General features: G+C 48.2%; 2 protein-coding genes across 3 annotated transcripts in view; both read left to right on the top strand.

The window, feature by feature from the left end:
• LOC118392864 (serine-rich coiled-coil domain-containing protein 1-like) overlaps positions 1-12809 on the top strand; it is a 113312-nt gene extending 100503 nt beyond the window's left edge. Inside the window, exon 10 of one of the 2 annotated variants that reach the window (XM_035784840.2) lies at positions 11580-12809. In XM_035784840.2, coding sequence (XP_035640733.2) covers positions 11580-12137 — 558 coding nt within the window. In that variant the 3' untranslated portion in view covers positions 12138-12809. The remainder of the gene's footprint in view (positions 1-11579) is intronic. The other variant, XM_035784841.2, reaches the window with a different exon arrangement.
• Positions 12810-13903: 1094 nt separating this feature from the next.
• On the top strand, positions 13904-18795 carry LOC127907426 (uncharacterized). Its single transcript, XM_052462674.1, has 5 exons — positions 13904-13920; positions 14962-15927; positions 16022-17446; positions 18105-18199; positions 18767-18795. The coding sequence occupies exons 1-5, from the start codon at positions 13904-13906 to the stop codon at positions 18793-18795; spliced, it is 2532 nt and encodes an 843-aa protein (XP_052318634.1).
• Positions 18796-27117: the final 8322 nt, after the last annotated feature.

The raw sequence follows: 27117 nt of genomic DNA, 5'->3' as shown, positions 1-27117 counted from the left end.
CATCTGCATTGCTTGTTTGGGGTTTTAGGCTGGGTTTCTGTACAGCACTTTGAGACATCAGCTGATGTAGAAAGGGCTTTATAAGTACATTTGATTGATTTGATTAATGTCCTTAGAGGCCGGATAAGCTGTGTCAAAGCTGTGTGTCCACGTGTGGTGTGTATGTGTGTGCAGGTGCAGGTGCTTGTACCCCGAGACGGGACTATGGAACTGCTGTTCGTTGCGGGATGCGAGCCCTCTCCCTCAGCAGACTGACAGAGGATACAATGGGGGTAATTAATGAGGGCCTCAGTACAACCCTCCTCCCCCTTCAGGCTGTTCAATGGGACTGATACGAGACGGGCGGCGCTGGCCCTTGCTGTCAGGGCCCCCAAGGTGTGGGAGACATGAGACAGGCAGCTGTCCGTCTGTCCATCGGGGGCAGCAGTCTCCCACTAGCCTGGCCAGGAATGACATGTGACAGGTTCACTCCGGAGGCCCAAGAAGGACATGGTCGCTCTCTTCTCTTTCTCTCTCTCTCCTCTCTTTCTCTCTGCTCTCTTTCTCCCCTCATCTTTCTCTCTGCTCCCTTTCTCCCCCTCCTCTTTCTCCCCTCTCCTCTCTTTCTCTCTCATCTCTTTCTCTCCCTCTCCTCTCTTTCTCTCTGCTCTCTTTCTCCCCTCATCTTTCTCTCTGCTCTCTTTCTCCCCCCTCTTTCTCCCCTCTCCTCTCTTTCTCTCTGCTCCCTTTCTCCCCTCTCCTCTCTTTCTCTCCTCTCCTCTCTTTCTCTCTCCTCTCTTTCTCTCCTCTCCTCTCTTTCTCTCTCCTCTCTTTCTCTCTGCTCCCTTTCTCCCCTCTCCTCTCTTCCTCTCCTCTCTTTCTCTCTCCTCTCTTTCTCTCTGCTCTCTTTCTCCCCTCTCCTCTCTTTCTCTCTCCTCTCTTTCTCTCTGCTCCCTTTCTCCCCTCTCCTCTCTTTCTCTCTGCTCCCTTTCTCCCCTCTCCTCTATTTCTCCCCTCTCCTCTCTTTCTCTCTCCTTTCTCTCTGCTCTCTTTCTCCCCTCTCCTCTTTTTCTCTCTCCTCTCTTTCTCTCTGCTCCCTTTCTCCGCTCTCCTCTCTCTCTCCCCTCTCCTCTATTTTTCTCTCCTCTCCTCTCTGCTCCCTTTCTCCCCTCTCCTCTCTTTCTCTCTGCTCACTTTCTCCCCTCTCCTCTCTTTCTCCCCTCTCCTCTCTTTCTCTCTCCTCTCCTCTCTGCTCCCTTTCTCCCCTCTCCTCTCTTTCTCTCTCCTCTCTTTCTCTCTGCTCTCTTTCTCCCCTCTCATCTCTTTCTCTCTCCTCTCTTTCTCTCTGCTCCCTTTCTCCCCTCTCCTCTCTTTCTCTCTGCTCTCTTTCTCCCCTCTCCTCTCTTTCTCTCTGCTCTCTTTCTCCCCTCTCCTCTCTTTCTCTCTTCTCTCTTTCTCTCTGCTCCCTTTCTCCCCTCTCCTCTTTCTCCCCTCTCCTCTCTTTCTCTCTGCTCTCTTTCTCCCCTCTCCTCTCTTTCTCTCTTCTCTCTTTCTCTCTGCTTCCTTTCTCCCCTCTCCTCTCTTTCTCTCTGCTCTCTTTCTCCCCTCTCCTCTCTTTCTCCTCTCTTTCTCTCTGCTCCCTTTCTCCCCTCTCCTCTTTCTCCCCTCTCCTCTCTTTCTCTCTCCTTTCTCTCTGCTCTCTTTCTCCCCTGTCCTCTTTCTCTCTCCTCTCTTTCTCTCCTCACTTTTTCTCTCTCCTCTCTTTCTCTCTCTCTTTTTGAGCACATATGGTAGATCAGGGATCATGAACTAGATTCAGCTGCGGGACAATATTTTTCTTGAGCGGATGGTCGAGGGCCAGAACTTAATTTACAAATAATTTGTGGGACTTCAAATTCACCGCAAGAAGGTATAAGGTGGGGAACCCTGGGGTAGACCATCGTCAGATACTTCATTACCCGAAACCTGGTACAAAGTCTTTCTGCCCTTGTAGGAGTGAGTACTAGCAGTAGTAGTAGAAAACTAGGTTTTTAGACATTTTATTATTACCTCGCATACATTACTGTCAGTGATGATACGGTGTTACTGCTACTGCTGTACTCTGTTACGGCTACCCTGTGATGGTCACAATCACAGCAACAGGGATACAACGTGTGTGTGTGTGTGTGCATAGCAGTTCTACTGTGTCCATCTACAAAAGACAGAGAGAATCTGGTTAGGTTCTAGTCTGTCTGTGCTGAATCTCACAAGATAAAAATGGGGCATTCAGAGAGAATGCAAGACATTATGCTGTACAATGTTGGTTGGTGATGTCTAACTTGGGCTTTTTTTTGTACAAAATATTAAATTATTCAGATTGAAAATACATCATTAAAACATAATTAGAGAAATAACTTTTGCAAACTAATTTTCCTGAAACCTCATTATGGAAAGCCTCTGGTTTAAGGGCTATATCTGAATTAGCAATGAGATTCTGGAGCTGTATTTCAACCCTGGTACTTTCTACCATGTACACAGGTACAAGAACAGTGTTGAGCCTGTCTGTACACAAAGATGCCACCAGTGTGATGAGGTTCGGAGTGTTTCACTCTACAATCCTCCAACACATGTACTTCTAATGTCAACTCGTCCATGTTGTGGAGCTTTGGTGCCTTTGTGGACTTGAACAACCCTTCCTGCTAATAGCAGGGTGTAGGGTGAAGTTGCATTTTCCTCACTAATGGTTAAGGTTAGAATTGGGGAAGGAGGAACTGATCTTAGATCTGTACCAAGTGTACAACTTCACCCCAGAGCCCAATGTCAGTCTGGATGGTGTGATCACTGTGATGACTGAGGAGTTTGTCGTTGTGTTTCAGGTTCACATCTGCCAGAAGAACAGAGCGCTAGTGGTTTGCCTAGTAGGTCATTGCACTGATCAGGATGACGCCCTAAGTCCCAGGCCGTGCCATGTCATGTTTGGGGAAGGACAGTTTGAATGACAGTTTGCCTCAACATGTTTAAAGAGACATGAGCAGGAGAGCTACTGTTCTCATAGCTCTGGTCCAGGGCGTTTAGTGTGTTCATCTACAAACTTCTTCTAGTAGAGGATGGAGCTACTGTATAGTGCCCTGGACCAGAGCTACTGCTCTCACAATCCATCCCTATGGCCTTTTACAACATGATCTTTTATTATCGTTTGTGTTTATTCAGCTTATTTCTGTCTTCAGTCTAAATCATAATGTATAGGCTTACTGTTGCATGGTCTAGTACTCTATTGTGTGCGCGTGCATGCTTGCGTATACATGTCGTGTGTGTGTGTGAGAGACAGAGACTGCGTGCGCAGTACAATGTATTTTGTTGGAACTCTTGTCGACACACTGTGGTGTGCATTGTACTTCCAGTCCAGTCTTTGTTGACACCTGATTGGCAAGCTAGCTAGCTGCACTCCATCTCTCCTCTCTCTGGCTGTTTTTGAGCAGGAATAGAGTGCAGTCACGCATGGCAGCTGCTTTCAGGATGTGACACGCTGGTAGCTACAACATTATCAGCCTCTATAGACATCTGAGATACTATCTGATGCAAACTCAATTTATCATCTGCTTCTCTTCTCCTCGCCTCCTTTTCCCCCTCTTGATATATATTTTCCTTATTGTTTATCCAGGTCTTGTGCTGTCAGGGAGAACAAGACGGGCCCAGTAAAGCATCTTATCTGCTGCAGAGCTGACAGTTGCGTGAGGGGGGCTGCAGTAGCAGTAGGCGCCGGGTAGCTTTGATGTGCATGGAGATCTGCCTCCCATCAACTCCGCGCTCCATCAGCCCTCATCATTGTGTTACCAGCCTTGTGTACTCCAACTTCCAGCCAATTCTCTCTCTCTCTACGTTTTTTCCCTCTGTACCTCTTCACAGCCTCTCTTTGTTAAGATCTCCCATTTTGATTTCGGATTTCTGTGTACTGGGCAATTTGTACTGGGCTGTGTGCAGGGCTTTGTACTGGGCTGTGTGCAGGGCTTTGCTGGGCTGTGTAATTTGTACTGGGCTGTGTGCAGGGCTTTGTGGGCTGTGCAGGGCTTTGTACTGGGCTGTGTGCAGGGCTTTGTACTGGGCTGTGTGCAGGGCTTTGTACTGGGCTGTGTGCAGGGCAGGGCTGTGTGCAGGGCTTTGTACTGGGCTGTGTGCAGGGCTTTGTACTGGGCTGTGTGCAGCTGTGGGCTGTGTGCAGGGCTTTGTACTGGGCTGTGTGCTGGGCTTTGTACTGTGCAGGGGCTTTGTACTGGGCTGTGTGCAGGGCTTTGTAGGGCTTTGGCTGGGCTGTGTGCAGGGCTTTGTACTGGGCTGTGTGCAGGGCTTACTGGGCTGTGTGCAGGGCTGTACTGGGCTGTGTGCAGGGCTTTGTACTGGGCTGTGTGCAGGGCTTTGTACTGGGCTGTGTGCAGGGCTTTGTACTGGGCTGTGTGCAGGGCTTTGTACTGGGCTGTGTGCAGGGCTTTGTACTGGGCTGTGTGCAGGGCTTTGTACTGGGCTGTGTGCAGGGCTTTGTACTGGGCTGTGTGCAGGGCTTTGTACTGGGCTGTGTGCAGGGCTTTGTACTGGGCTGTGTGCAGGGCTTTGTACTGGGCTGCGTGCAGGGCTTTGTACTGGGCTGTGTGCAGGGCTTTGTACTGGGCTGTGTGCAGGGCTTTGTACTGGGCTCTGTGCAGGGGAATGGAGTGGGTGGTTGGCACATGGTGGTGATGTGCTGCCAGACTAGTTTGCCTAAAGCTCATTAAGTAGCCTGGCTAGGGGAGGTCTGAGGGCTGGGTCTTGGGGCTGGGTCTGAGGGCTGGGGCAATATCAAATTAATTTTATTAATTCAAATGTGTTTTTTTCGTGATATTCCAAGTGCCGGTATCGCAAGAATCAAGCTTTATGTTCACTTGTTCTCATGTTGTATTTATGGTCTCGTCTCCTTCCTTTGTGCTGTGTGCACCTTCCCATTTACACCAGAGATGTATATATAATGAAGAGATGCTCACGTCTCCTCCCTAACAATGGGAGTTGCTGTTCCAAAGACGGGAAAGCAGGCGACAAGCTTCGGTTCAAAACAAGCCTATAGAAACGCATCGGCCTTATTTTGGACTGATTTTTAGCGAGAGTTAAACCTAATCGCTTTGCCTCTTCCTCTATGGTTTACACACCAAGCCCCTCCCCCTGCCTCTCACGCCAGAGGAAGATCACGTCTTCCTCTCTGACGAGCGGTTTCAACTCGCTATTTGCATTTGAGGTTTGGTCCAACAGAATTGGTCATATGGACACCGAAACACGTTGGGGCGTTTATTTTACTGTAATAAAGGAGAAGTTCACTTTTCCAACAAGACCTTTTGTATGTCTCAACGACTCAAATTGCGTGCAGAAAAGACACTACTAAAACCAGAGTGAACATTGCTTCCGGAACACAAATGCCCAGTTTGTCACCCGCAGCATTGGGGTACTACGTACCACTAGCAGCATTGCGGTACTACGTACCACTAGCAGCATTGGGGTACTACGTACCACTAGCAGCATTGGGGTACTACGTACCACTAGCAGCATTTCAGCCAAAGACTGTTATGCTAGCTGCCTAGTCTGTGTTTTATATATATATATATAAAACACCATTTTATATAAGGAATTGGCAACTTGTTCTCATTCTGAGAAATAATGTAGGCCACTTGATTTCAACATCTGAACAAAGTGGAAAGGCTAACATGCTGTTCAAACAAGACAAGACAGACAGAAGGGTGTGTGCAGAACTATTCAACTGTTCAACCTTGTCAGCTACTGTAGCAAATAGATCCAATTTCGTTAGAAATATAAAGATTAGCTGGCTAATGGCACGTGGGCTTGAGAGATGGTTGATGAGACCAGTGTTATTTCCTATAGCCCAATGCCTGCTACAATAAGTCAGTCATTTATTAGTGAATGTACATTATACATGGTTCTGGTTCAATTTGTAACAAAAAAATGGCATTTTCAATAGAAAGCAGGTGAAACTATTTTGATAAAATTAATTATGACACAACTCTGTGTTGCTGTCTGTCCACACTGCTATGCTTTATCTTGGCCAGGTCGCAGTTGTAAATGAGAACTTGTTCTCAACTAGCCTACCTGGTTAAATAAAGGTGAAATTACATTTTTTTAAATTGTGTGTCTTATTGTTGTGGAAGGCTTATATTTAACCGAAGTATAACTTCACAAGCCCTGAATGAATTTGATTGTTGCTGACTGTTTGAAATGCGGTGTATTTGACCTTTAACTTAACACCGCTTATTTAGAGAATTTTTTTTAATGATTTATTCAGATCCCTAAACTTTTTCCAGATTTTGTTACATTGAGCCTTTTTCTGGAGTGAATTTAATTGATGTTTCTCATAAATCTTCACACAATTGGCAAATGTATTAAAAATAAAAACAAAAATGACTTATTTACCACGGTACATAAGGATTCAGTCCCTTTGCTATGCGACTCGACATTGAGCTCAGGTGCATCCTGTTTCCGTTGATCATCCTTGAGATGTTTCTACAACTTGATTGGAGTCCACCTGTGGTATATTCAATTGATTGGACACGATTTGAAAAGGCAGTCATCTGTCTATACAAGGTCCCACAGTTGACTGTGCATGTCAGAGCAAAAACCAAGCCATGAGGTTGAAGGAATTGTCCGTAGGGTTCAGAGACAGGATTGTGTTGAGGCACAGATCTTGGGAAGAGTACCAAACCATTTCTGCAGCATTGAAGGTCCCCAAGAAAACAGTGGCCTCCATCATTCTTAAATTGAAGAAGTTTGGAACCACCAAGACTCTCAGCCAAACTGAGAAATCAGGGGAGAAGGGCCTTGGTCAGTTAGGTAACCAAGAACTCGATGGTCACTCTGACACAGCTCCAGTTCCTCTGTGGAGGTAGGATAACCTTCCAGAAGGACAACCATCTCTGCAGCACTCCACCAATCAGACCTTTATAGTAGAGTGGCCAGACGGAAGTCACGAATCAGGAAAAGGCACATGACAGCCCGCAGGGAGTTTGCCAAAAGGCACCTAAAGACTCTCCGACCATGGTAAAAAATATTCTCTGGTCTGATGAAACCAAGATTGAACTCTTTGGCCTGAATGCCAAGCATCACATCTGGAGGAAACCAGGCACCGCTCATCACCTGGCCAATACGATCCCTATGGTGAAGCATGGTGGTGGCAGGGACTGGGAAACTAGTCAGGATCGAGGGAAAGATGAACAGAGCAAAGTACAGAGTGATCCTTGATGAAAACGTGCTCCAGAGTGCTCAGGACCTCAGACTGGGGCAATGGTTCACCTTCTAACAGGACAACAACCCTAAGCACACAACCAAGACAATGCAGGAGTGGCTTCGGGACAAGTCTCTGAATGTCCTTGAGTGGCCCAGCCAGAGCCCAAACTTGAACCCGATTGAACATCTCTGGAGAGACCTGGAAATAGCTGAAAATGTCGAAGGGTTTGAATACTTTCCGAATGCACTGTATATCATGAATCGCCATTAAGTTTGAAACAAAAATTGAGATATGATTTGATCTGATCTGATTGCGTAATCACCACTAGAGGACTCTGATTGCGTAATCACCACTAGAGGACTCTGATTGCGTAATCACCACGAGAGGACTCTGATTGCGTAATCACCACGAGAGGACTCTGATTGTACCTCAGCTGGCTCTGCGAGGAATCGTACAATACCGAGAGGCAGGCACGACAAAAAGCCCAAGCCCTCAATGACAGTCTTTTCATACAATGTTTAGAGTTTGTTTTTCTGCTTAATTGTGTTGATCTGACAAACTGCATTTAGTTGTGGGTGGAGAAGGGCTGTTCACGTCCTTCCATTTAGTTTTTAGAGAGAGAGAGAGCGCGAGAGACAGAGAGCATGTTTTTGCTCCTTGTCGCAGACATTTGTGACTCATATGGAGTTTCCCAATGCACTAGCAGTCTGTCTTCAGATGGCAAATTTTAGCAACACATGAATGAATGACTGCTGTGCTCAGCTGGACTGTAGCATTTGTATCAGACTGTACGGTCTCTACTGACTCACTGGGTTCAGTGTGAATCAGACTGTACGGTCTCTACTGACTCACTGTGTTCAGTGTGAATCAGACTGTACGGTCTTTACTGACTCACTGGGTTCAGTGTGAATCAGACTGTACGGTCTCTACTGACTCACTGTGTTCAGTGTGAATCAGACTCTTTACTGACTCACGGTCTTTACTGACTCACTGGGTTCAGTGTGAATCAGACTGTACGGTCTCTACTGACTCACTGGGTTCAGTGTGAATCAGACTGTACGGTCTCTACTGACTCACTGTGTTCAGTGTGAATCAGACTGTACAGTCTCTACTGACTCACTGTGTTCAGTGTGAATCAGACTGTACGGTCTCTACTGACTCACTGTGTTCAGTGTGAATCAGACTGTACGGTCTCTACTGACTCACTGTGTTCTCACTGGGTTGACAGTGTGAATCAGACTGTACTGTCTCCACTGACTCACTGTGTTCAGTGTGAATCAGACTGTACGGTCTCTACTGACTCACTGTGTTCAGTGTGAATCAGACTGTACGGTCTCTACTGACTCACTGGGTTCAGTGTGAATCAGACTGTACGGTCTCTACTGACTCACTGGGTTCAGTGTGAATCAGACTGTACGGTCTCTACTGACTCACTGGGTTCAGTGTGAATCAGACTGTACTGTCTCTACTGACTCACTGTGTTCAGTGTGAATCAGACTGTACGGTCTCTACTGACTCACTGTGTTCAGTGTGAATCAGACTGTACGGTCTCTACTGACTCACTGTGTTCAGTGTGAATCAGACTGTACGGTCTCTACTGACTCACTGTGTTCAGTGTGAATCAGACTGTACTGTCTCTACTGACTCACTGTGTTCAGTGTGAATCAGACTGTACGGTCTCTACTGACTCACTGTGTTCAGTGTGAATCAGACTGTACAGTCTCTACTGACTCACTGTGTTCAGTGTGCAACTGGATAGAGAACAAAGCAGCTTCGCTGTGACATTCTCCTCGAGGGGAAAAAAGTGATGAAATGGTGTTGCGTCTCCACTTGTGCATATAATCAGCTGGAAGGCTTTTAACAAAACTCTGCCATTAGCAACTTGCTGTGTTTCTTCACAGCCCAATAAAGACTGGGACTGCAGAGGCTTTCCTTTTAAATCACTCTGTTTTACTATCGTGTGTGTTTTGCCGACCGAGGCAGGCCAGTTGCCACAGAGTGTATACTTGAGAGGACACCAGAGTTTGTAAATCAACCCCCCTTGTCCTTGGCTACACCAGCGCTCCTCCCATCTCTCTACCAGCCCTGTTCCATCAACACGTCTGGAGAACTCTCAGCACACGCAGACACACACACACACACTGCTTTTTACTCAACAGAATTTATCCTTTCAATGTCAGTTCACAGGTCTCGGGATATCTGAAGGAATTATATATATATACAAGTGATTATTTTGAAAAGCTCAGTGTTCTTCTGGTTTTTATTACTGTGTCCATTTAATGTGTTGATGGAATGATTAGTGTTATTTCTGCTTAAGTAATGATGGAACTCTATTCCACATCAAGTAACTAATGCAAGCAGGTAAAACTACAACTTATTGAACAACGCAGACTGTGAAGTGGCAGACAGGGACACACACACACGTACGTTATAATATTGGTGTTCGGTGGTGTTATAGCTGTTGTATTGTAGATATGTAGTGGAGTAATAATGTTCTATGATGGATTGTTTTATATAGATTTGTTGGTGTGATGTGTTTGGACCCCAGGAAGAGTAGCTAATGGGGATCCCTAATAAATACACATGCTAAATGGGATCAGACATGACGCGTTAGCACTCTGTTCCTCCGTCCCAATAGGCCCTTTCTGTCTCCATCTGTTTTCCTCTGTGATGGAATAACACGGTGATATTACATTCAATTCCCATTTACACCTCGAAAGTTATTGCATATGCTTTGCTCCTTGTAATTAGATTCCCCTGCTCAGAGTAGATTTGTATCAAACACGGTAAGGAAATTGCTTTACTTTTTGGGCTGTCGACTCGGTTAATTTCCTATGTAACCTCCCGTCTACTCAGATTGTGTTTAGTTAGTCAAACATTTGATGTAGAATCTGAAGAGCAGCTCCGTCTTGTCGAGATTCAGCTTGAGGTGGTGGGCCGACATCCAAGCTGAGGTATCTGCCAGGCTGGGTGTCAGAAGGGGGAATGATGGTTCAGGGTGTCCAAGGCAGCAGATCCATCTAGGAGAATGAAAACAGGAGAGAGAGTCAGCTTTGGCAGTGCAGACAGCATCCGTGACACCGAGAAGAGCAGTCTTCGTTGAGTGAGCCACCTTGAAGTGTGACTGGTTAGGGTCAAGAAGATTGTTCTGAGAGAGAGTTAGTCAGAGACCTCACACTCAAGTGTTTTTGAAAGAAAAGAAAGAAGGGATACTGGTCTGTAGTTTTTGACATACGAGGGTCAAGTGTTGGTTTCTTGAGGAGGGGAGCGACTAGGGCCATTTTGAAGTCAGAGGGGATGCAGCCAGTGGTCAGGGATGAGTTGACGAGGGAAGTGAGGAATGGGAGAAGGTCTCCAGAGATGGTCTGGAGGAGGGAGGAGGGGGTGGGGTCTAGTGGTCAGGGATGAGTTGATGAGGGAAGTGAGGAATGGGAGAAGGTCTCCAGAGATGGTCTGGAGGAGGGAGGAGGGGGTGGGGTCTAGTGGTCAGGGATGAGTTGATGAGGGAAGTGAGGAATGGGAGAAGGTCTCCAGAGATGGTCTGGAGGAGGGAGGAGGGGGTGGGGTCTAGTGGTCAGGGATGAGTTGATGAGGGAAGTGAGGAATGGGAGAAGGTCTCCAGAGATGGTCTGGAGGAGGGAGGAGGGGGTGGGGTCTAGTGGTCAGGGATGAGTTGACGAGGGAAGTGAGGAATGGGAGAAGGTCTCCAGAGATGGTCTGGAGGAGGGAGGAGGGGATGCAGCCAGTGGTCAGCAGGATTTCATCTGGAGAGAGAGAGAGGGGAGAAAGAGGTCCTGTAAGTCACTTTGGATAAAAGTATTTGCTAAACATGGCCATGGTGCATAAGAGAGGCAGTGTTGTGTGACCAGGAACAGGTGGCTGTCTCTCCTTGGTGCCATTGCTCTGTGTACCACCTCCCCACTGTGTGCTGTAGAGACTGAGGCTGCTTCCTGTTCTGGTTAAAGTCTCCAGTTGGACTGAGGCTGCTTCCTGTTCTGGTTTTTACAGAGCAAGGTTCCAGTTGGTCGGGAAATAATTAGACAAAGCTCCGGGAACTTACAATGCCTTGTCAAAATGTCCCTGCAGTTAACCAGCTACTACTGGGGCGGCAGGGTAGCCTAGTGGTTAGAGTGTTGGACTAATAACCGAAATGTTGCAAGTTCAAATTCCCGAGCTGACAAGGTCCAAATCTGTTGTTCTGCCCCTGAACAGGCAGTTAACCCACTGTTCCTAGGCCATCATTGAAAAGAAGAATTTGTTCTTAACTGACTTGCCTAGTTAAAGAAAGGTAAAATAAAATAAACATTGGTGTCATATTTTTAATTTTTTTTTGTCTTTCTCTCTCCCTCTTTCTCTCGGTTCGCAGACCATCCATCCCAGCCGGGCAACAAGCCAAAATAGTACCAGCACAAGAGACAGAAGGCCGGCTCGCTCTCTCATCGAGGACCAATACAGCCGTATGGCGGCAGAACACTCCACTTCCAGCGATGAGAGCCACTGCCCAGCCCCAGCCCTGTCGTCCAGTGGCCCCGGGGGAGGCAGGGACCATGCAGGACCCCCGAGGAGACCAGAAGGGGCTCTGACCTCATCAGAGGTAGGGGCTCTCAGGAGAATCGACTACCCAGCCAGCCAGATCCCCCGGGCGGTGGGGGTGGGGACTGCGGTGTGGGGCAGCAGCTCCAGCCTCCAGAGCCGAGGCAGTCCCTGCCGCAGCAGCCTCTCCTCAGACAGCGAGAGAGCCCCGGTACCTATCCCTTGCCAGCCTTCTCTCTCCACCTCATCTTCCTCTTCCTCCTTCACGGGCCGCCTGGGTCAGCCTCCCAGAGGCCCCCTTTCCCTGCACATGTACAGCCGCAAGAACGTCTTCCTGCAGCACTCACTTTACACTGCCGAACCGCAGTCCCTGGCCCAACACGACGGCTGAGACACACACACACACTCGCACGCACACAACCACTCAGATATTAAACACACACATACACACACCTTTCACTTTCCCCATATTCCCTAAAACATATAATATAATGGACACATCACCATCTGAATCATGGAAGTGAAAGTAATCTCTGGAATTCACCTAACAACCAGTGTCCTCAACCATCAACTTCCAATCAACTTGACTTTAGCTCAAATCCTACCCATTTCTTCCATTTCATTCATCTCAACAACTAGCTGTCAGTCCTTCCCATCCCTGAGCAGAGTATGCTGTAACAGACACTATCCTGTACCCACCATCTAGATCACAGTTACACGATCATCCAAGCATACCTCTAGACTCACAGAACCTCGGAAGATACATGTCTGTGTGGTACTGTGCATTTGACCACTTTGACATATTAAAAGGTTGATAGATGTGCTCACTTGAACACACACACCAGTCTGCCCGCCAGCCAGTCTGCCAGTCAGTCAGCCAGCCAGTCTGCCAGTCAGTCAGCCAGCCAGTCTGCCAGTCAGTCAGCCAGCCAGTCTGCCAGTCAGTCAGCCAGCCAGTCTGCCAGTCAGTCAGCCAGCCAGTCTGCCAGCCAGCCAGTCTGCCAGTCAGTCAGCCAGCCAGTCTGCCAGTCAGTCAGCCAGCCAGTCTGCCCGCCAGCCAGTCAGTCAGCCAGCCAGTCTGCCCGCCAGCCAGTCTGCCAGTCAGTCAGCCAGCCAGTCTGCTGCCAGTCTGCCAGTCAGTCAGCCAGCCAGTCTGCCAGTCAGTCAGCCTGCCAGTCAGTCAGCCAGCCAGTCTGCCAGTCAGTCAGCCAGCCAGTCTGCCCGCCAGCCAGTCTGCCCGCCAGCCAGTCTGCCAGTCAGTCAGCCAGCCAGTCTGCCCGCCAGCCAGTCTGCCAGTCAGTCAGCCAGCCAGTCTGCCAGTCAGTCAGCCAGCCAGTCTGCCAGTCAGTCAGTCTGCCCGCCAGCCAGTCTGCCCGCCAGCCAGTCTGCCAGTCAGTCAGCCAGCCAGCCTGCCAGTCAGTCAGCCAGTGTTCACATGGTACTCGTCAGTCTAACACCTTAGATCAGCACTAAATGATGAGCGTTGGCTGACAGCTGCTTATGCCCACACACACACACTGCTATTACACCCTAACATGGAGACACTCCACTCTCCTCTCAGCTCTAACACTACAGGGAATGAACTCAAGTGAACGTTACAGTTTTGTCAGCATAGCTGAACATGGCCAATCCATGCTGCTCATTGCACTGACAATGTGACTGACATCCTTCTCATATTTGCCAAATCCTGTCAAAGATCCCAACTCTGACTTCTGACACAGACAGTCAGTCCAATTTAAAGGAGTTTCATTCATTAACCTTTTAATAATTGCATGCTTTTTAAGATTATATACACATTTAAATGGGGGGGGCTTTTGTACAGTGAAAGTGGGTGTTTTTAATAAGAACAGATGTCTGTCTATACCTGACACTGTATTATATGTTGATATCATAAACTGGGACGATTCATAAAGCATCTGAGTGCTGATCTAAGATCAGTTTGGTCTTTTAGATAAATAATGAATTAGATGATGTTTTATAGGAGCTACCTGATCCTAGATCAGCACTCCTGCTCTTATAGGCTGTATAATGTCTCGTGTGAGAATAGAACCCTATCCTTTGTACTGTCACTTATTTTAGGCAATAGGTCTTGTTCAAGGGATAGCGTTTCATATTCGGAGAACACCATTGTGATAACAATGTTGATGGGACATGAGAATGCACGTCTTTGAACTGTAAGATGGGTTTACTAAAAAAATGGTCATGAGCTGTAATGATAATTAGACACGCGATGATTTTTGTAACAATGTACATGAAACTGCCATGCAACTGGACTCAACGCTACAGTACATAGTGGTGTACAGTATAGAGGCTGCTGGGAGACTGTGTCTGTTGTCTGTTCTCTTTGGAAACAACAGAAAGTGGTCTAGTTGGAGTCCAGTCTAGTTGGAGCAGAAGCAAGGACTCATCGAGGTGAAGGACATCTTGAAGAAATGCAGCTTTACTTACTCTCCCCCGGTCCATCTCCTCTCCCTCAGGATTACTGCTCCACTTTCTCTCTCCCTCTACCTCTCTCTCCTCTCTCCTCTTTCTCTCTCTCTCTCCTCTTTCTCTCTCTTCTCTGCTCTTTCTCTCTCTCTCTCCTCTTTCTCTCTCCCTCTACCTCTCTCTCCTCTTTCTCTCTCCCTCTACCTATCTCTCTCTCTTTCTCTCTCCCTCTCCCTCTCTCTCCTCTTTCTCTCTCCTTCTACCTCTCTCTCCTCTTTCTCTCTCCCTCTACCTCGCTCTCCTCTCTCCTCTTTCTCTCTACCTCGCTCTCCTCTCCTCTTTCTCTCTCCCTCTACCTCTCTCTCTACCTCTCTCTCCTCTTTCTCTCTCCCTCTCAGCCTACTTACACTAGCCCAGCATTGTCACACCTAGAGAGAGTGAAAGAGAGGGCGGTTTGGAGGAGGGAATGTCTTCAGTGCTCTCTCTATCCTGTGTTTAGCGGGGCTCTCTGTATCCCATGACGACAATGATGGGCTAGTACAACAGGTGTCAAACTCATTCCACAGAGGGCCGTGTGTCTGCGAGTTTTCACTCCACCCTTGTACTTGATTGATGAATTAAGGTCACTAATTAGTAAGGAACTCCCCTCAGCTGGATGTCTACAGCTTAATTGAAAAGAAAAAACAAAAACCTGCAGACACTCTTCCCTCATGGAATGAGTTTGACACCCCTGGGCTAGTGGAAGCAGCCAGCTGCATTTACCCATGATGACTTTCTGCCAAACACAGCCAGCCCACCAGCCGGTATTCCCCCAGCCAGCCCACCAGCCGGTATTCCCCCAGCCAGCCCTCCAGCCGGTATTCCCCCAGCCAGCCACCCAACCCAACCAAGCCTCCCAGTCTGTATCCCCCCAGCCAGCCCACCAGCCGGTATTCCCCCAGCCAGCCACCCAACCCAACCAAGCCCCCCAGTCCGTATCCCCCCAGCCAGCCCACCAGCCGGTATTTCCCCAGCCAGCCCTCCAGCCGGTATTCCCCCAGCCAGCCCACCAGCCGGTATTCCCCAGCCAGCCCACCAGCCGGTATTCCCCCAGCCAGCCACCAGCCGGTATTCCCCCAGCCAGCCACCCAACCCAACCAAGCCTCCCAGTCTGTATCCCCCAGCCAGCCCACCAGCCGGTATTCCCCCAGCCAGCCCACCAGCCGGTATTCCCCCAGCCAGCCCACCAGCCAGTATTCCCCAGCCAGCCCACCAGCCAGTATTCCCCCAGCCAGCCCTCCAGCCGGTATTCCCCAGCCAGCCCACCAGCCGGTATTCCCCAGCCAGCCCCAGCCACCAGCCAAGTATTCCCCCAGCCAGCCCACCAGCCAGCCACCCAACCCAACCAAGCCTCCCAGTATTCCCCAGCCAGCCCACCAGCCGGTATTCCCCCAGCCAGCCACCCAACCCAACCAAGCCTCCCAGTCTGTATTCCCCCAGCCAGCTCCACAGCTTGTATCCCCACAGCCAGCCAGCCACCCAACCCAACCTGTATCCCCAGAGCCAACCCCAAAGCCTCCCAGTCTGTATCCCCCCAGCCAGCCCACCTGCCTGTATCCCCACAACCAGCCCCCCAGTTGGTATCCCCGCAGCCAGCCACCCAACCTGTATCTCCAAAGCCAGCTCATCAGCCTGTATCCCCACAGCCAGCTCATCAACCTGTATCCCCACATCCAGCTCATCAGCCTGTATCCCCACAGCCAGCCCATCAGCCTGTATTGCCCACAGCCAGCCCATCAGCCTGTAACCCACGAGCCAGCCCATCAGCCTATAATCCCCCAGCCAGCCCATCAGCCTGTATCCCCCCAGCCAGCCCATCAGCTTGTATCCCCGCAGCCAGCCACCCAACCTGTATCTCCAAAGCCAGCTCATCAGCCTGTATCCCCCCAGCCAGCCCATCAGCCTGTATCCCCCCAGCCAGCCCGTCAGCCTGTATCCCCCCAGCCAGCCCGTCAGCCTGTATCCCCCAGCCAGCCCGTCAGCCTGTATCCCCCAGCCAGCCCGTCAGCCTGTATCCCCTCAGCCAGCCCGTCAGCCTGTATCCCCCAGCCAGCCCGTCAGCCTGTATCCCCCAGTCAGCCCGTCAGCCTGTATCCCCCCAGCCAGCCCGTCAGCCTGTATCCCCCCAGCCAGCCCATCAGCCTGCATCCCCTCAGCCTGCCTCCCAGTCTGTATCGCCCCAGCCAGCCCACCTGCCTGTATCCCCACAACCAGCCCCCCAGTCGGCATCCCCGCAGCCAGCCCACCAGCCAGGATCCCCCCAGCCAGCCCCACAGCTTGTATCTCCACAGCCAGCCACCCAACCTGTATCTCCACAGCCAGCCCATCAGCCTCTATCCCCAGCCTGCCCCCCTCAGCCTGTATCTCCAGCCTGCCCCCTCAGCCTGTATCCCTCAGCCAGCCCGTCAGCCTGTATCCCCCAGCCTGCCCATCAGCCTGTATCCCCCAGCCAGGCCATCAGTATCCCCCAGCCAGCCCCCAGCCTGTATCCCCCAGCCAGCCCATCAGCCTGTATCTCCACAACCAGCCCCAGCCTGTTTCCCCACAGCCAGCCCACCAGCCTGTTTCCCCCAGCCAGCCCCACAGCCTGTATCTCCACAGCCAGCCCATCAGCCTGTTTCTCCACAGCCAGCCCATCAGCCTGTTTCTCCACAGCCTGCCCATCAGCCTGTTTCTCCACAGCCATCCCCTCAGCCTGTATCCTGTCACAGCCAGCCCGCCAGCCTGTATCTCCACAGCCAGCCCATCAGCCTGTTTCCCCAGCCAGACCATCAGCCTGTTTCTCCACAGCCAGCCCAGGCCTCAGCCTGTATCCCCACAGCCAGCCCATCAGCCTGTATCTCCCAGCCAGCCCATCAGACTGTTTCTCCACAGCCAGCCCATCAGCCTGTTTCCCTCCACAGCCAGCCCATCAGCCTGTTCCCTCCACAGCCAGCCCATCAGCCTGTTTCCCACAGCCAGCCCCATCAGCCTGTTTCTCCACAGCCAGCCCATCAGCCTGTATCCCCCAGCCAACCCCATCAGCCTGTATCCCCCAGCCTGTAGCCAGCTAGACCACCAGCCTGTATCTCCACAGCCAACCCCCAGGCCTCCCAGTCTGTATCCCCCCAGCCAGCCCATCAGCCTGTATCCCTCCAGCCAGCCCATCAGCCTGTATCCCTCCAGCCAGCCCATCAGCCTGTATCCCTCCAGCCAGCCCATCAGCCTGTATCCCTCCAGCCAGCCCATCAGCCTGTATCCCCACAGCCAGCCAGCCCATCAGCCTGTATCCCCACAGCCAGCCAGCCCATCAGCCTGTATCCCCACAGCCAGCCAGCCCATCAGCCTGTATCCCCACAGCCAGCCAGCCCATCAGCTTGTATCCCCACAGCCAGCCAGCCCATCAGCCTGTATCCCCCCAGCCAGCCAGACCATCAGCCTGTATCCCCCAGCCAGCCAGCCCATCAGCCTGTATCCCCCCAGCCGGCCAGACCATCAGCCTGTATCCCCCCAGCCAGCCAGACCATCAGCCTGTATCTCCACAGCCAACCCCCAAGCCTCCCAGTCTGTATCCCCCCCAGCCAGCCCATCAGCCTGTATCCCTCCAGCCAGCCCATCAGCCTGTATCCCCACAGCCAGCCAGCCCATCAGCCTGTATCCCCACAGCCAGCCAGCCCATCAGCCTGTATCCCCACAGCCAGCCAGCCCATCAGCCTGTATCCCCACAGCCAGCCAGCCCATCAGCCTGTATCCCCACAGCCAGCCAGCCCATCAGCCTGTATCCCCACAGCCAGCCAGCCCATCAGCCTGTATCCCCACAGCCAGCCAGCCCATCAGCTTGTATCCCCACAGCCAGCCACCCAACCTAGATCTCCACAGCCAACCCCCAAGCCTCCTAGTCTGTATCCCCCAGCCAGCCCATCAGCCTGTATCCCCCCAGCCAGCCCATCAGCCTGTATCCCTCCAGCCAGCCCATCAGCCTGTATCCCCCAGCCAGCCCATCAGCCTGTATCCCCACAGCCAGCCAGCCCATCAGCCTGTATCCCCACAGCCAGCCAGCCCATCAGCCTGTATCCCCACAGCCAGCCAGCCCATCAGCCTGTATCCCCACAGCCAGCCAGCCCATCAGCCTGTATCCCCACAGCCAGCCAGCCCATCAGCCTGTATCCCTCCAGCCAGCCCATCAGCCTGTATCCCCACAGCCAGCCCATCAGCCTGTATCCCTCCAGCCAGCCCATCAGCCTGTATCCCCACAGCCAGCCAGCCTAGGTCTCTACAGTGTTTGCGCCTGATTCCACTATGTAAGTCGCTCTGGATAAGAGCGTCTGCTAAATGACTTAAATGTAAATGTAAATGTAATACGAACTGTAATAATTCTGGAACATTTCCTGTGTGGTTTACAAGTTGGGGGGGGTTCAGCTTTAATTATTGCAACTTTGGGATAGATCAACATACTGTTCTCAGGACAAGGATTGGGAATACAAAGGGGAGCTCAAGGTTTAAGGACAAAGTTGAGGTTTTGAGTTCTGAACAAATGTGTACACAACTGATTTACAATGATCGTTTCTCTTGTAGTGGACGGAGCATCACAAGAGTCTCAGTAATGTATGTTTCTTAACTGAGCACAAAGTCCAGGACACTTCGTTGACTGTTAGCTCTCATATTGGATAACTTATTATTTAGAGGGTTTGATGAAGAACATGACTGTATTTACACACTGGTGACATGATGTTATATCCTGTATATTGTACATAGATAAGCCCTGTTAATATTCATGTAAGTCGATTTTAAGGTTATTTTTTAAAAACATTTACAGGGTTCAGAATGTAGAGAAATGAGAGAACCAAAACAAACAAAAAAATACTATGTCAAGTGGTCTCTCCACCACAATAGTTGTTTTAATCAATTATTTTCACTCTGTATTATTTACTGATAAAAAAAGATGAGAAGAGATGCTCGGTGTGCGGTGCTGTTGACTTTGGTGACATTGAACCAATCTACTAGAGTTTCTTTCGTTTGGGTGTTGGGTTATCGCTAATTATGTTTGGATGGCTTTATCCCGCAGGGTTGGCTGCTCTCCCCTATTCATTAGAGCTGCAGACACCCTCCATTAGCTCTCGAGATAGCTACTGGCGTTGAGAGTGAAGTGGAGGAGGAGACCCTCATTAAACGACTCAACCAGTGAATGCACTGTTGATACAACGTGTTGATACAGTGGAGCATACCACCAACGAGCAACAAGTCACGCTGCCGCCTCGAGGGCTACGTTCAGTGGACAAGCTTTGTTCAATGTTGCAGATAATAATGAATATAACCAATGTGATTCCTGTCGGAGGCATGTTTTTCTTCACATACTATATTTCTATCTGCATAGCTTGACAACGTTTTACTACTGAACGTGGCCTAGGTTTGTCTGGCAATTTATCAACATTTACATTCATATTGTCAACATGCACTGAGTGTACAAAGCATAAAGGAACACCTGCTCTCAGAACATTTTCATATTATTCTGTGCATAAATCCGAGACACTCCCATTTAGTGTATGTATTCGTTTGTGGATTACCCATTTTGTTTGATATGTTACAATTTGTAATTTGTAATTTATCCATTATTTTACCAGGTAAGTTGACTGAGAACACATTCTCATGAGCCAATTGTAAACTGGGGATTATTAGGTGACCGTGATGGTTTGAGGGCCAGATTGGGAATTTAGCCAGGACACCAGGGTTAACACCCCTACTCTTACAATATATGCCATGGGATCTTTAATGACCTCAGAGAGTCAGGACATCCTTTTTACGTCCCAAATCACTGCCCTGGGGCATTTTTTAGACCAAAGGAAAGAGTGCCTCCTACTTGCCCTCCAACACCACTTCCAGCAGCATCTGGTCTCCCATCCAGGGACTGACCAGGACCAACCCTGCTTAGCTTCAGAAGCAAGACAGCAGTGGTATGCAGGGTGGTATCCTGCCAGCAGTGCTATGATATGTTACCAATTTTAGCTCGTTAGCTAGGCTAAAGGTTAAGATTAGGAGTTAGGTTAAAGGGTTAAGGTTGCGGGAAGGGTTAGCTAACATGCTAAGTAGCAAGTGGTTGAAAAGTTGATAAAATTGTCAGTGATGAGATTTGAACTCACAACCTTTTGTGTTGCTAAACCTTCTCATTATACACCCACCCATCTACCCTGATCAACTACCCTACTTTCACTTTTGCCTGAAGTAACCATCTCTCTTATGTCTCTCTTATACCAAACGTAACATATACTAATTAGAGTGTCCCGGATTTACTTTTACTATGTTATGTCTAGACTATGAGACGAAGCTGGCTCTTTCATGACGGACTGACCAGGTGGAAGCTATGATCCCTTATTGATGTCACCTGTTAAATCCACTTCGATCCGAGCAGATGAAGGGGAGGAGACGGGTTAAAGAAGGATTTGTAAGCCTTGATTGTGTGTGTGCCATTGAGGGTGACTAAAGGTTGAAAGTGCCTTTTGAACCCTCCAATGGACATCCTGCCAACTTGACACAACTGTGGGAAACATTGGAGTCAACATGGGCGAGTAATCCTGTGGAAAGCTTTCGACACCTTGTAGAGTCCATGCCCCAACGTATTAACGCTGTTCTGAGGGCAACAACAAAAAAGATATATATATTGGCAAGGTGTTCGTAATGTTTTGTATTCTCAGTGTATATGAAACTGGACTCAACCCGCCTGGTAAAAGCACTCCGTGACATCACTGACACTCTGTGACATCATTCCAACCAACCAATCCCAGCTGTGTGAGTATTTCAGAGTGTTTCCAATTGCAACGTGAGCCTGTTCTGTTTGTGTGAGGAAGTGTGTGTCTCTCTCTCCAAGTATGTCATTAAATACATGAGTGTACAAAACATTAAGAACACCTTCCTAATACTGTGTTGCGCTCCAGTGTGCCCTCAGAACAGCCTCAATTTGTCGGGTCATGGACTCTACAAAGTGTTGAAAGGCCCATGTTGACTCCAGTCGTTCCTACAGTTGTGTCAAGTTGGCTGGATGTTCTTTGGGTGGTGGACCATTCTTGATATACACGGGAAACTGTTGAGCAAGAAAAAACCCAACAGCGTTGCAGTTCTTGACACAAACCGGCGTGTCTGGCACCTACTACCATGCGCCGTTCAAAGGCACTTAAATATTTTGTCTTCCCCTCTGAGTGACACATACAATCCATGTCTCAATTGTCTCAAAGGCTTAAAAATCATTTTTTAACCTCTCTCCTCCCCTTCATCTACTCGGATTGAAGTGAATTTAACAAGTCACATCAATAAGGGATCATAGCTTTCACCTGGATTCACCTGGTCAGTCTGTGTCGTGAAAGAGTAAGTCTCTTAAATGTTTTGTACACTCAGTGGAGATAGGGAGAACAGTGGGGTTTTTGAGCTCCCTATTTCAGTGTTGTGTCAGTGAACCGCAGGTTTTGTCTGCTCCTAGCCTGCTATCTATAGGACAGGCTCTCCCTGGCTTATACTTATACACCCATTGATGATTGGTGTCACTAACATCTTTTGACGCCCAGCCTCTGAATATCTCTTGTCACGCTGTCGTTTGTCACAATAAGAGTGGACATGGATCCATACTGTGCTGGTGCTCTCTCTCTGTGCTCTGTCGTGCCTGTCACCCCTCCTAAATGTCCTCCGTAAATCTTCTTATTGCATTGCCCTCGTTTATTACATCAGACCTCACAGCTCAGAGGCCTGTAGTGAACCATAGTGACATCCCCACTCCGTAGCCCCTCGATGGCAATCTCTCTTTCTCTCTCTCTCTCTCTCTCTTCTGCTTTTCACTCCTCTCGTGTCCTCTGCATCCTTAACTACTTTTTTGGCCTAAAAAGAGGCCAGGGTTGAACCTAGAAAGGCCCCTGGCGTCACAGGGAATAAAGAGTTTGGTGTGGACTATGGTGAATAAAGACAGCAGAGGCATTGCAGAGATAAATGGGGATGTTTACTTTTGAGGGAGGCGGCCATTGAAATGCACAAACCTTTAATGCTCATCTCTGCCTCTGTGAAATTGCATTTGTTACGTTTGACACTTTGGTATATATCTCACCGACGCACTGAAGACTGAGTGTTGGGCTGTGCTGTTGCCGGGAGGTTGATTCTCCATGGTTCGCTCTGTCAGAGAGGAGCTTTTTGATTGTATTTAAAAATTCCAGAAAGGCACACACATCTGAGCTATCTTGTTGCAGGTGCATGGAAACAATGAGATCATTTTAAATAAAACAAACCCACACATTGCCCTTGCTAGTATCAGTAAATCACTGATTTGTAATTTCACAAAGCCCCCTCATAGAATCTGTCATCCTTTTCAAATCTTATTGGAAAAAGAACAACATAATTAAATCAAACTTGGTCTCATCCCAAGGTTCTCTCTAAGGACATATAAACCACAGCTACTGTTTAATGGCACAATATTGTATTATTCAATAATAATAATGATGATCTGGTTGTTCATCCTACAAATCAACATAAAGGTTCTATTCTCCTGCTCAGTAGATCCCTTAACACAGTGTACAATACCGTTTCCAAATGACGTGAAACCCAAAGCATTGTCATTACTGTGTGAGCAGTTTCTAGAACACAATCATCAGTGGAGAAGCTGCAGTCTTCAGAAGCCAATTAGACCTATCCAGATACATGTAGTGGTTCTCTGTGGCTCAGTTGGTAGAGAATGGCTCTTGCAACGCTGAGGCCAACCCATACAACAAATGTATGCACACATGACTGTAAGTCATTTTGGATAGAACCGTCTGTTAAATTGCGGTTCCTGGGCAGTGCGATTACAACTTGGACCTGCTTCCAAGGCACCAGTGATTATGGTGTCAGGCTGTGCCAACGCCCCTCAAACACAGGGAAGGTCAGTGTGTGCCCAGTAACCATGCCCCCCCCCACACAGCGGCCCAACAGCGATGCCCTCTACAGTAACCCCAAGAGAGACATGCTGGCACAAGGAGATAGCAGTGCCTGCCAAGGGGAGAGAGACGTGCACATACTTCATGCAAACCTACTGTGAAGGGATATAGGAAGAGGTTAATGGGCAAACAATGGGATAGGCGATGTCTGCAGTTTACAGCCGTGTTTATAAACAATCAGCCGTGTCTGGGTTTATTCCACTGGTGTTTATAAACAATCAGCCGTGTCTGGGTTTATACCACTGGTGTTTATAAACAATCAGCCGTGTCTGGGTTTATTCCACTGGTGTTTATAAACAATCAGCCGTGTCTGGGTTTATACCACTGGTGTTTATAAACAATCAGCCGTGTCTGGGTTTATACCACTGGTGTTTATAAACAATCAGCCGTGTCTGGGTTTATACCACTGGTGTTTATAAACAATCAGCCGTGTCTGGGTTTATACCACTGGTGTTTATAAACAATCAGCCGTGTCTGGGTTTATACCACTGGTGTTTATAAACAATCAGCCGTGTCTGGGTTTATACCACTGGTGTTTATAAACAATCAGCCGTGTCTGGGTTTATAAATAAACAATCAGCCGTGTCTGGGTTTATACCACTGGTGTTTATAAACAATCAGCCGTGTCTGGGTTTATACCACTGGTGTTTATAAACAATCAGCCGTGTCTGGGTTTATACCACTGGTGTTTATAAACAATCAGCCGTGTCTGGGTTTATTCCACTGTTAAGGGCTGTTCTTATGCACAACAGAACGCAAAGTGCCTTGATACAGCCCCTAGCTGTTGTCCCCAAGGTGCCTTATTGCTATCATAACCTGGTTACCAACGTAGTTAGAGAAGTAAAAATACATGTTTTGTCATACCCGTGGTATACGGACTGCTATCACCATTCAGGGCTCGAACCACCCAGTTTGTAATAACAAATCATTTGTAGACTGCATATTGACTGCAAGAAGCCCAAACACTTGGGGACAGATTTATTAAATTTATTAAAATAAAAATCACTTGGCGCTCATTTCCTGGTGTTTTTACAGTCTTTTATGTCCAACAATGAAAATGTTACATATATATATATCCCTCAAGTTTTCTGAGCAAAAATAAAAAAATATTTATTAAAAAAGACATATCTAATATATATGTATATATATACGTATATGTATATATATATATGTATGTGTATATATATGTATATATATTTGTGTGTGTATATGTGTGTGTATATATATATATGTGTGTATATATATATTTATATATATGTGTGTATGTATATATATGTGTGTATATATATGTATGTATATATATGTGTATATATATATGTATATATGTGTGTATGTATATATATGTGTGTAAATATATATGTATGTATATATATGTGTATATATTATATATGTATTTTTTATATTTATTTATTTATTTATATTTGCTCAGAAAACTTGAGGGATCAAATAAAACCAGCCACGGACCAAATATTTTTGAACCCTGGTGTACTGTACTATCACAAAGTATCAACCATTGTCCCGAAGGTCCTCCAGTGTCAGGGTTCGAGAATACTCCCAGTCTCTCTTCCATCTTTTTATTATTATCTTCGTCGTCCAAATGGGACTTCTACTGCAGTAGCCCAGGCCATGTTTAGAGTAGGTGAGAGTTTGTATTGTGTTTGCTTGGATGAGGGCAAACGGACTTGTTGATCAAACAGCATCAGACTTGAGCATCTCCTTCATCTGAGGCAATTTCCCAGAGAGATGAGGCTTAGGCTGCCTGCCGCAGCTCTTGAGTGTAATATGTGTAATATCCCCATCTCCCAGACTGCCTTTCACAAGATGCTTTGCTACAGCAATACAAAGGACACGTAATGGCAAATGAATACTCATATTATTCCCTATGTGAAAAAGGAGAGAGAAAGCCCATTACCCGTTACGTTTCCTTAAAAAGAAACAATGATGTTCATAAACACGATTCACAATAATAAACGACGGCGGGTCTTTTATACGATAGTGTGTTTCTGGAATTGGAAATGAAATCCTAGCGATAGAGGGAGTGATGTGGATTGTGGCGCTGCGGCTGCAGTTCCTACAGGGGGAGTATGTGGGTGACAGCAGGCTCGTTTGCGCTGTGATTATTTCGGCGGGGTGCTTTGCTGAAGGTGTGAGGGGGAAGAGAGGCTGCTCCTGGTTTAGACCAGTTATACAGGCCAAGAGCAGACCATTATGGAGGCTTGATGTGTCTCAAATGGCACCCTATCCCCTATGGTGAACTGCCTTTGACCAGAGTGGTGTGCACTACAGAGGGAATGGGGTACCATTTGAGACGTAGTCATCATTAAGACCAGACCAGAACACATTGGACAGATAGATAATAGAACACAATATATTCACATGAAACCACTCAAATACATTGATATGATGATGATGCAGTCAAATGTTATTTACATCAAAACATGTACAACTTTCCAAGTACTATGTAAAGTATTATGGAGGTTTATTCATGCTCACAGCTAAATGATGTATTATACCTGTTGACATCTGTATTACTCATCATTTATTGTCTCTATGCAGCCTACAAGTGTGTTTCACGAGATGGAACAATAGAGGCATGGAACTGAGCCATATTCAGTGTTGATTTCCTGCTAGAGAGGATTGTCCATTATGTGTAAATCTATACAGCAGACAGTGGTGGTTCACAGATGAAAGCCTCCCAAGACACATCCTTGAGCTCCAGTGGAACAACGATGGATGAAGACCCTCTACACCTGCACAAGTCACAGCTGTAGTGCCTGCAGGCTCTTTTATTTATGTGAAAGTGCTGCTAGTCACAGTCCTGCTGTACTCTGGGGGCGGTAGGTAGCCTAGTGGTTAGGGCGTTGGACTAGTAGAAATCTGTTGTTCTGCACCTGAACAAGGCACTGTTCCTAGGCCGTCATGAAAAATATGTTTGTTCTTAACTGACTTGCCTAGTTAAATAAAGGTAATATATATATATATATTTTATAACTCTACATTGTGTGCAGGCCTTCATCCCACGTGCACATTAACAGCACTTTATCAACATCGTTGCAGGCCTTCATCCCACGTGCACATTAACAGCACTTTATCAACATCGTTGCAGGCCTTCATCCCACGTGCACATTAACAGCACTTTATCAACATCGTTGCAGGCCTTCATCCCACGTGCACATTAACAGCACTTTATCAACATCGTTGCAGGCCCATACTTCATGGAACTCTAGGATTTCCTGTTCTTCCCTGTTCTGTTTTGGATTCCACCACAGCTGCTCTCACACCCTGATACGCGCCACAGTTTTCATTTTGGCGGGAGTCGGCAACAGCTGAGGCAGAATCCTGTACCGCCAGCTAGAGGATATTTATTCGCGGCCTTTGTGGCACCCGAGATGCATTGCAACAGTGAGCAGCCATCCATCTCGTGATAATTATGACCCACCGACTCGGTGATTTCATTAAATCTGTGTCGCTGCCTCTGTGGAAAATAAAACGCTGGCACTTTAGTTCCTACCTGCTTCAATTAAGTTCCTGCTGTTTTTCATTTGGGGCATGTGGCTTCTATAACCTCCTCTTCAATGTGCTTTTCTCTATTAACCCACCAAACAAAATCTCCCTCGCTCTCGTCACAGGACTGACAGGTTGAGGGCCCGCAGAGAGGCTCCAAGACTTCCTTCAATCTTGGCAGCGGTGAAAGAGGACGTTTTCAACTCACGGTTCCTCTGCTACTCGCCTGTGTGTGTCAGTGTGTGTCAGTGTGTGTCAGTGGCCATTTTGTCTATGCAAATGCCTCTTGTTCTCTCCTGGGCTTTCATCGTCTCGGGGTGGCCACGGCCCAGACAGTCCACCTCATTTCATCTCAACTCGCTTTCTCCTGCATTTAGGGTCAGTCAGCTAGAAAGCCAATTAGTCTGTCTCTCTTTATCACCTGAATGTGGGTGTGGGTGTGGGTGTGGGTGTGTGGGGGGGGCCAGTGGTGATGCA

This window comes from Oncorhynchus keta, chromosome 14 (genome assembly GCF_023373465.1).
Source record: "Oncorhynchus keta strain PuntledgeMale-10-30-2019 chromosome 14, Oket_V2, whole genome shotgun sequence".
NCBI classification, from domain to species: domain Eukaryota; kingdom Metazoa; phylum Chordata; class Actinopteri; order Salmoniformes; family Salmonidae; genus Oncorhynchus; species Oncorhynchus keta.
The sequence above is the reverse complement of the archived record's forward strand: the minus strand, read 5'-3'. Positions and strand labels throughout refer to the sequence as shown.

Coding starts and splice junctions, on each gene's coding strand:
- LOC127907426 (XM_052462674.1), top strand. Junction 17,447..18,104: donor TCCAGCCAGCCCATCAGCCT/GTATCCCCACAG, acceptor TGTATCCCCCAG/CCAGCCCATCAGCCTGTATC. Junction 18,200..18,766: donor CCCAGCCAGCCCATCAGCCT/GTATCCCCACAG, acceptor TTTCTCTTGTAG/TGGACGGAGCATCACAAGAG.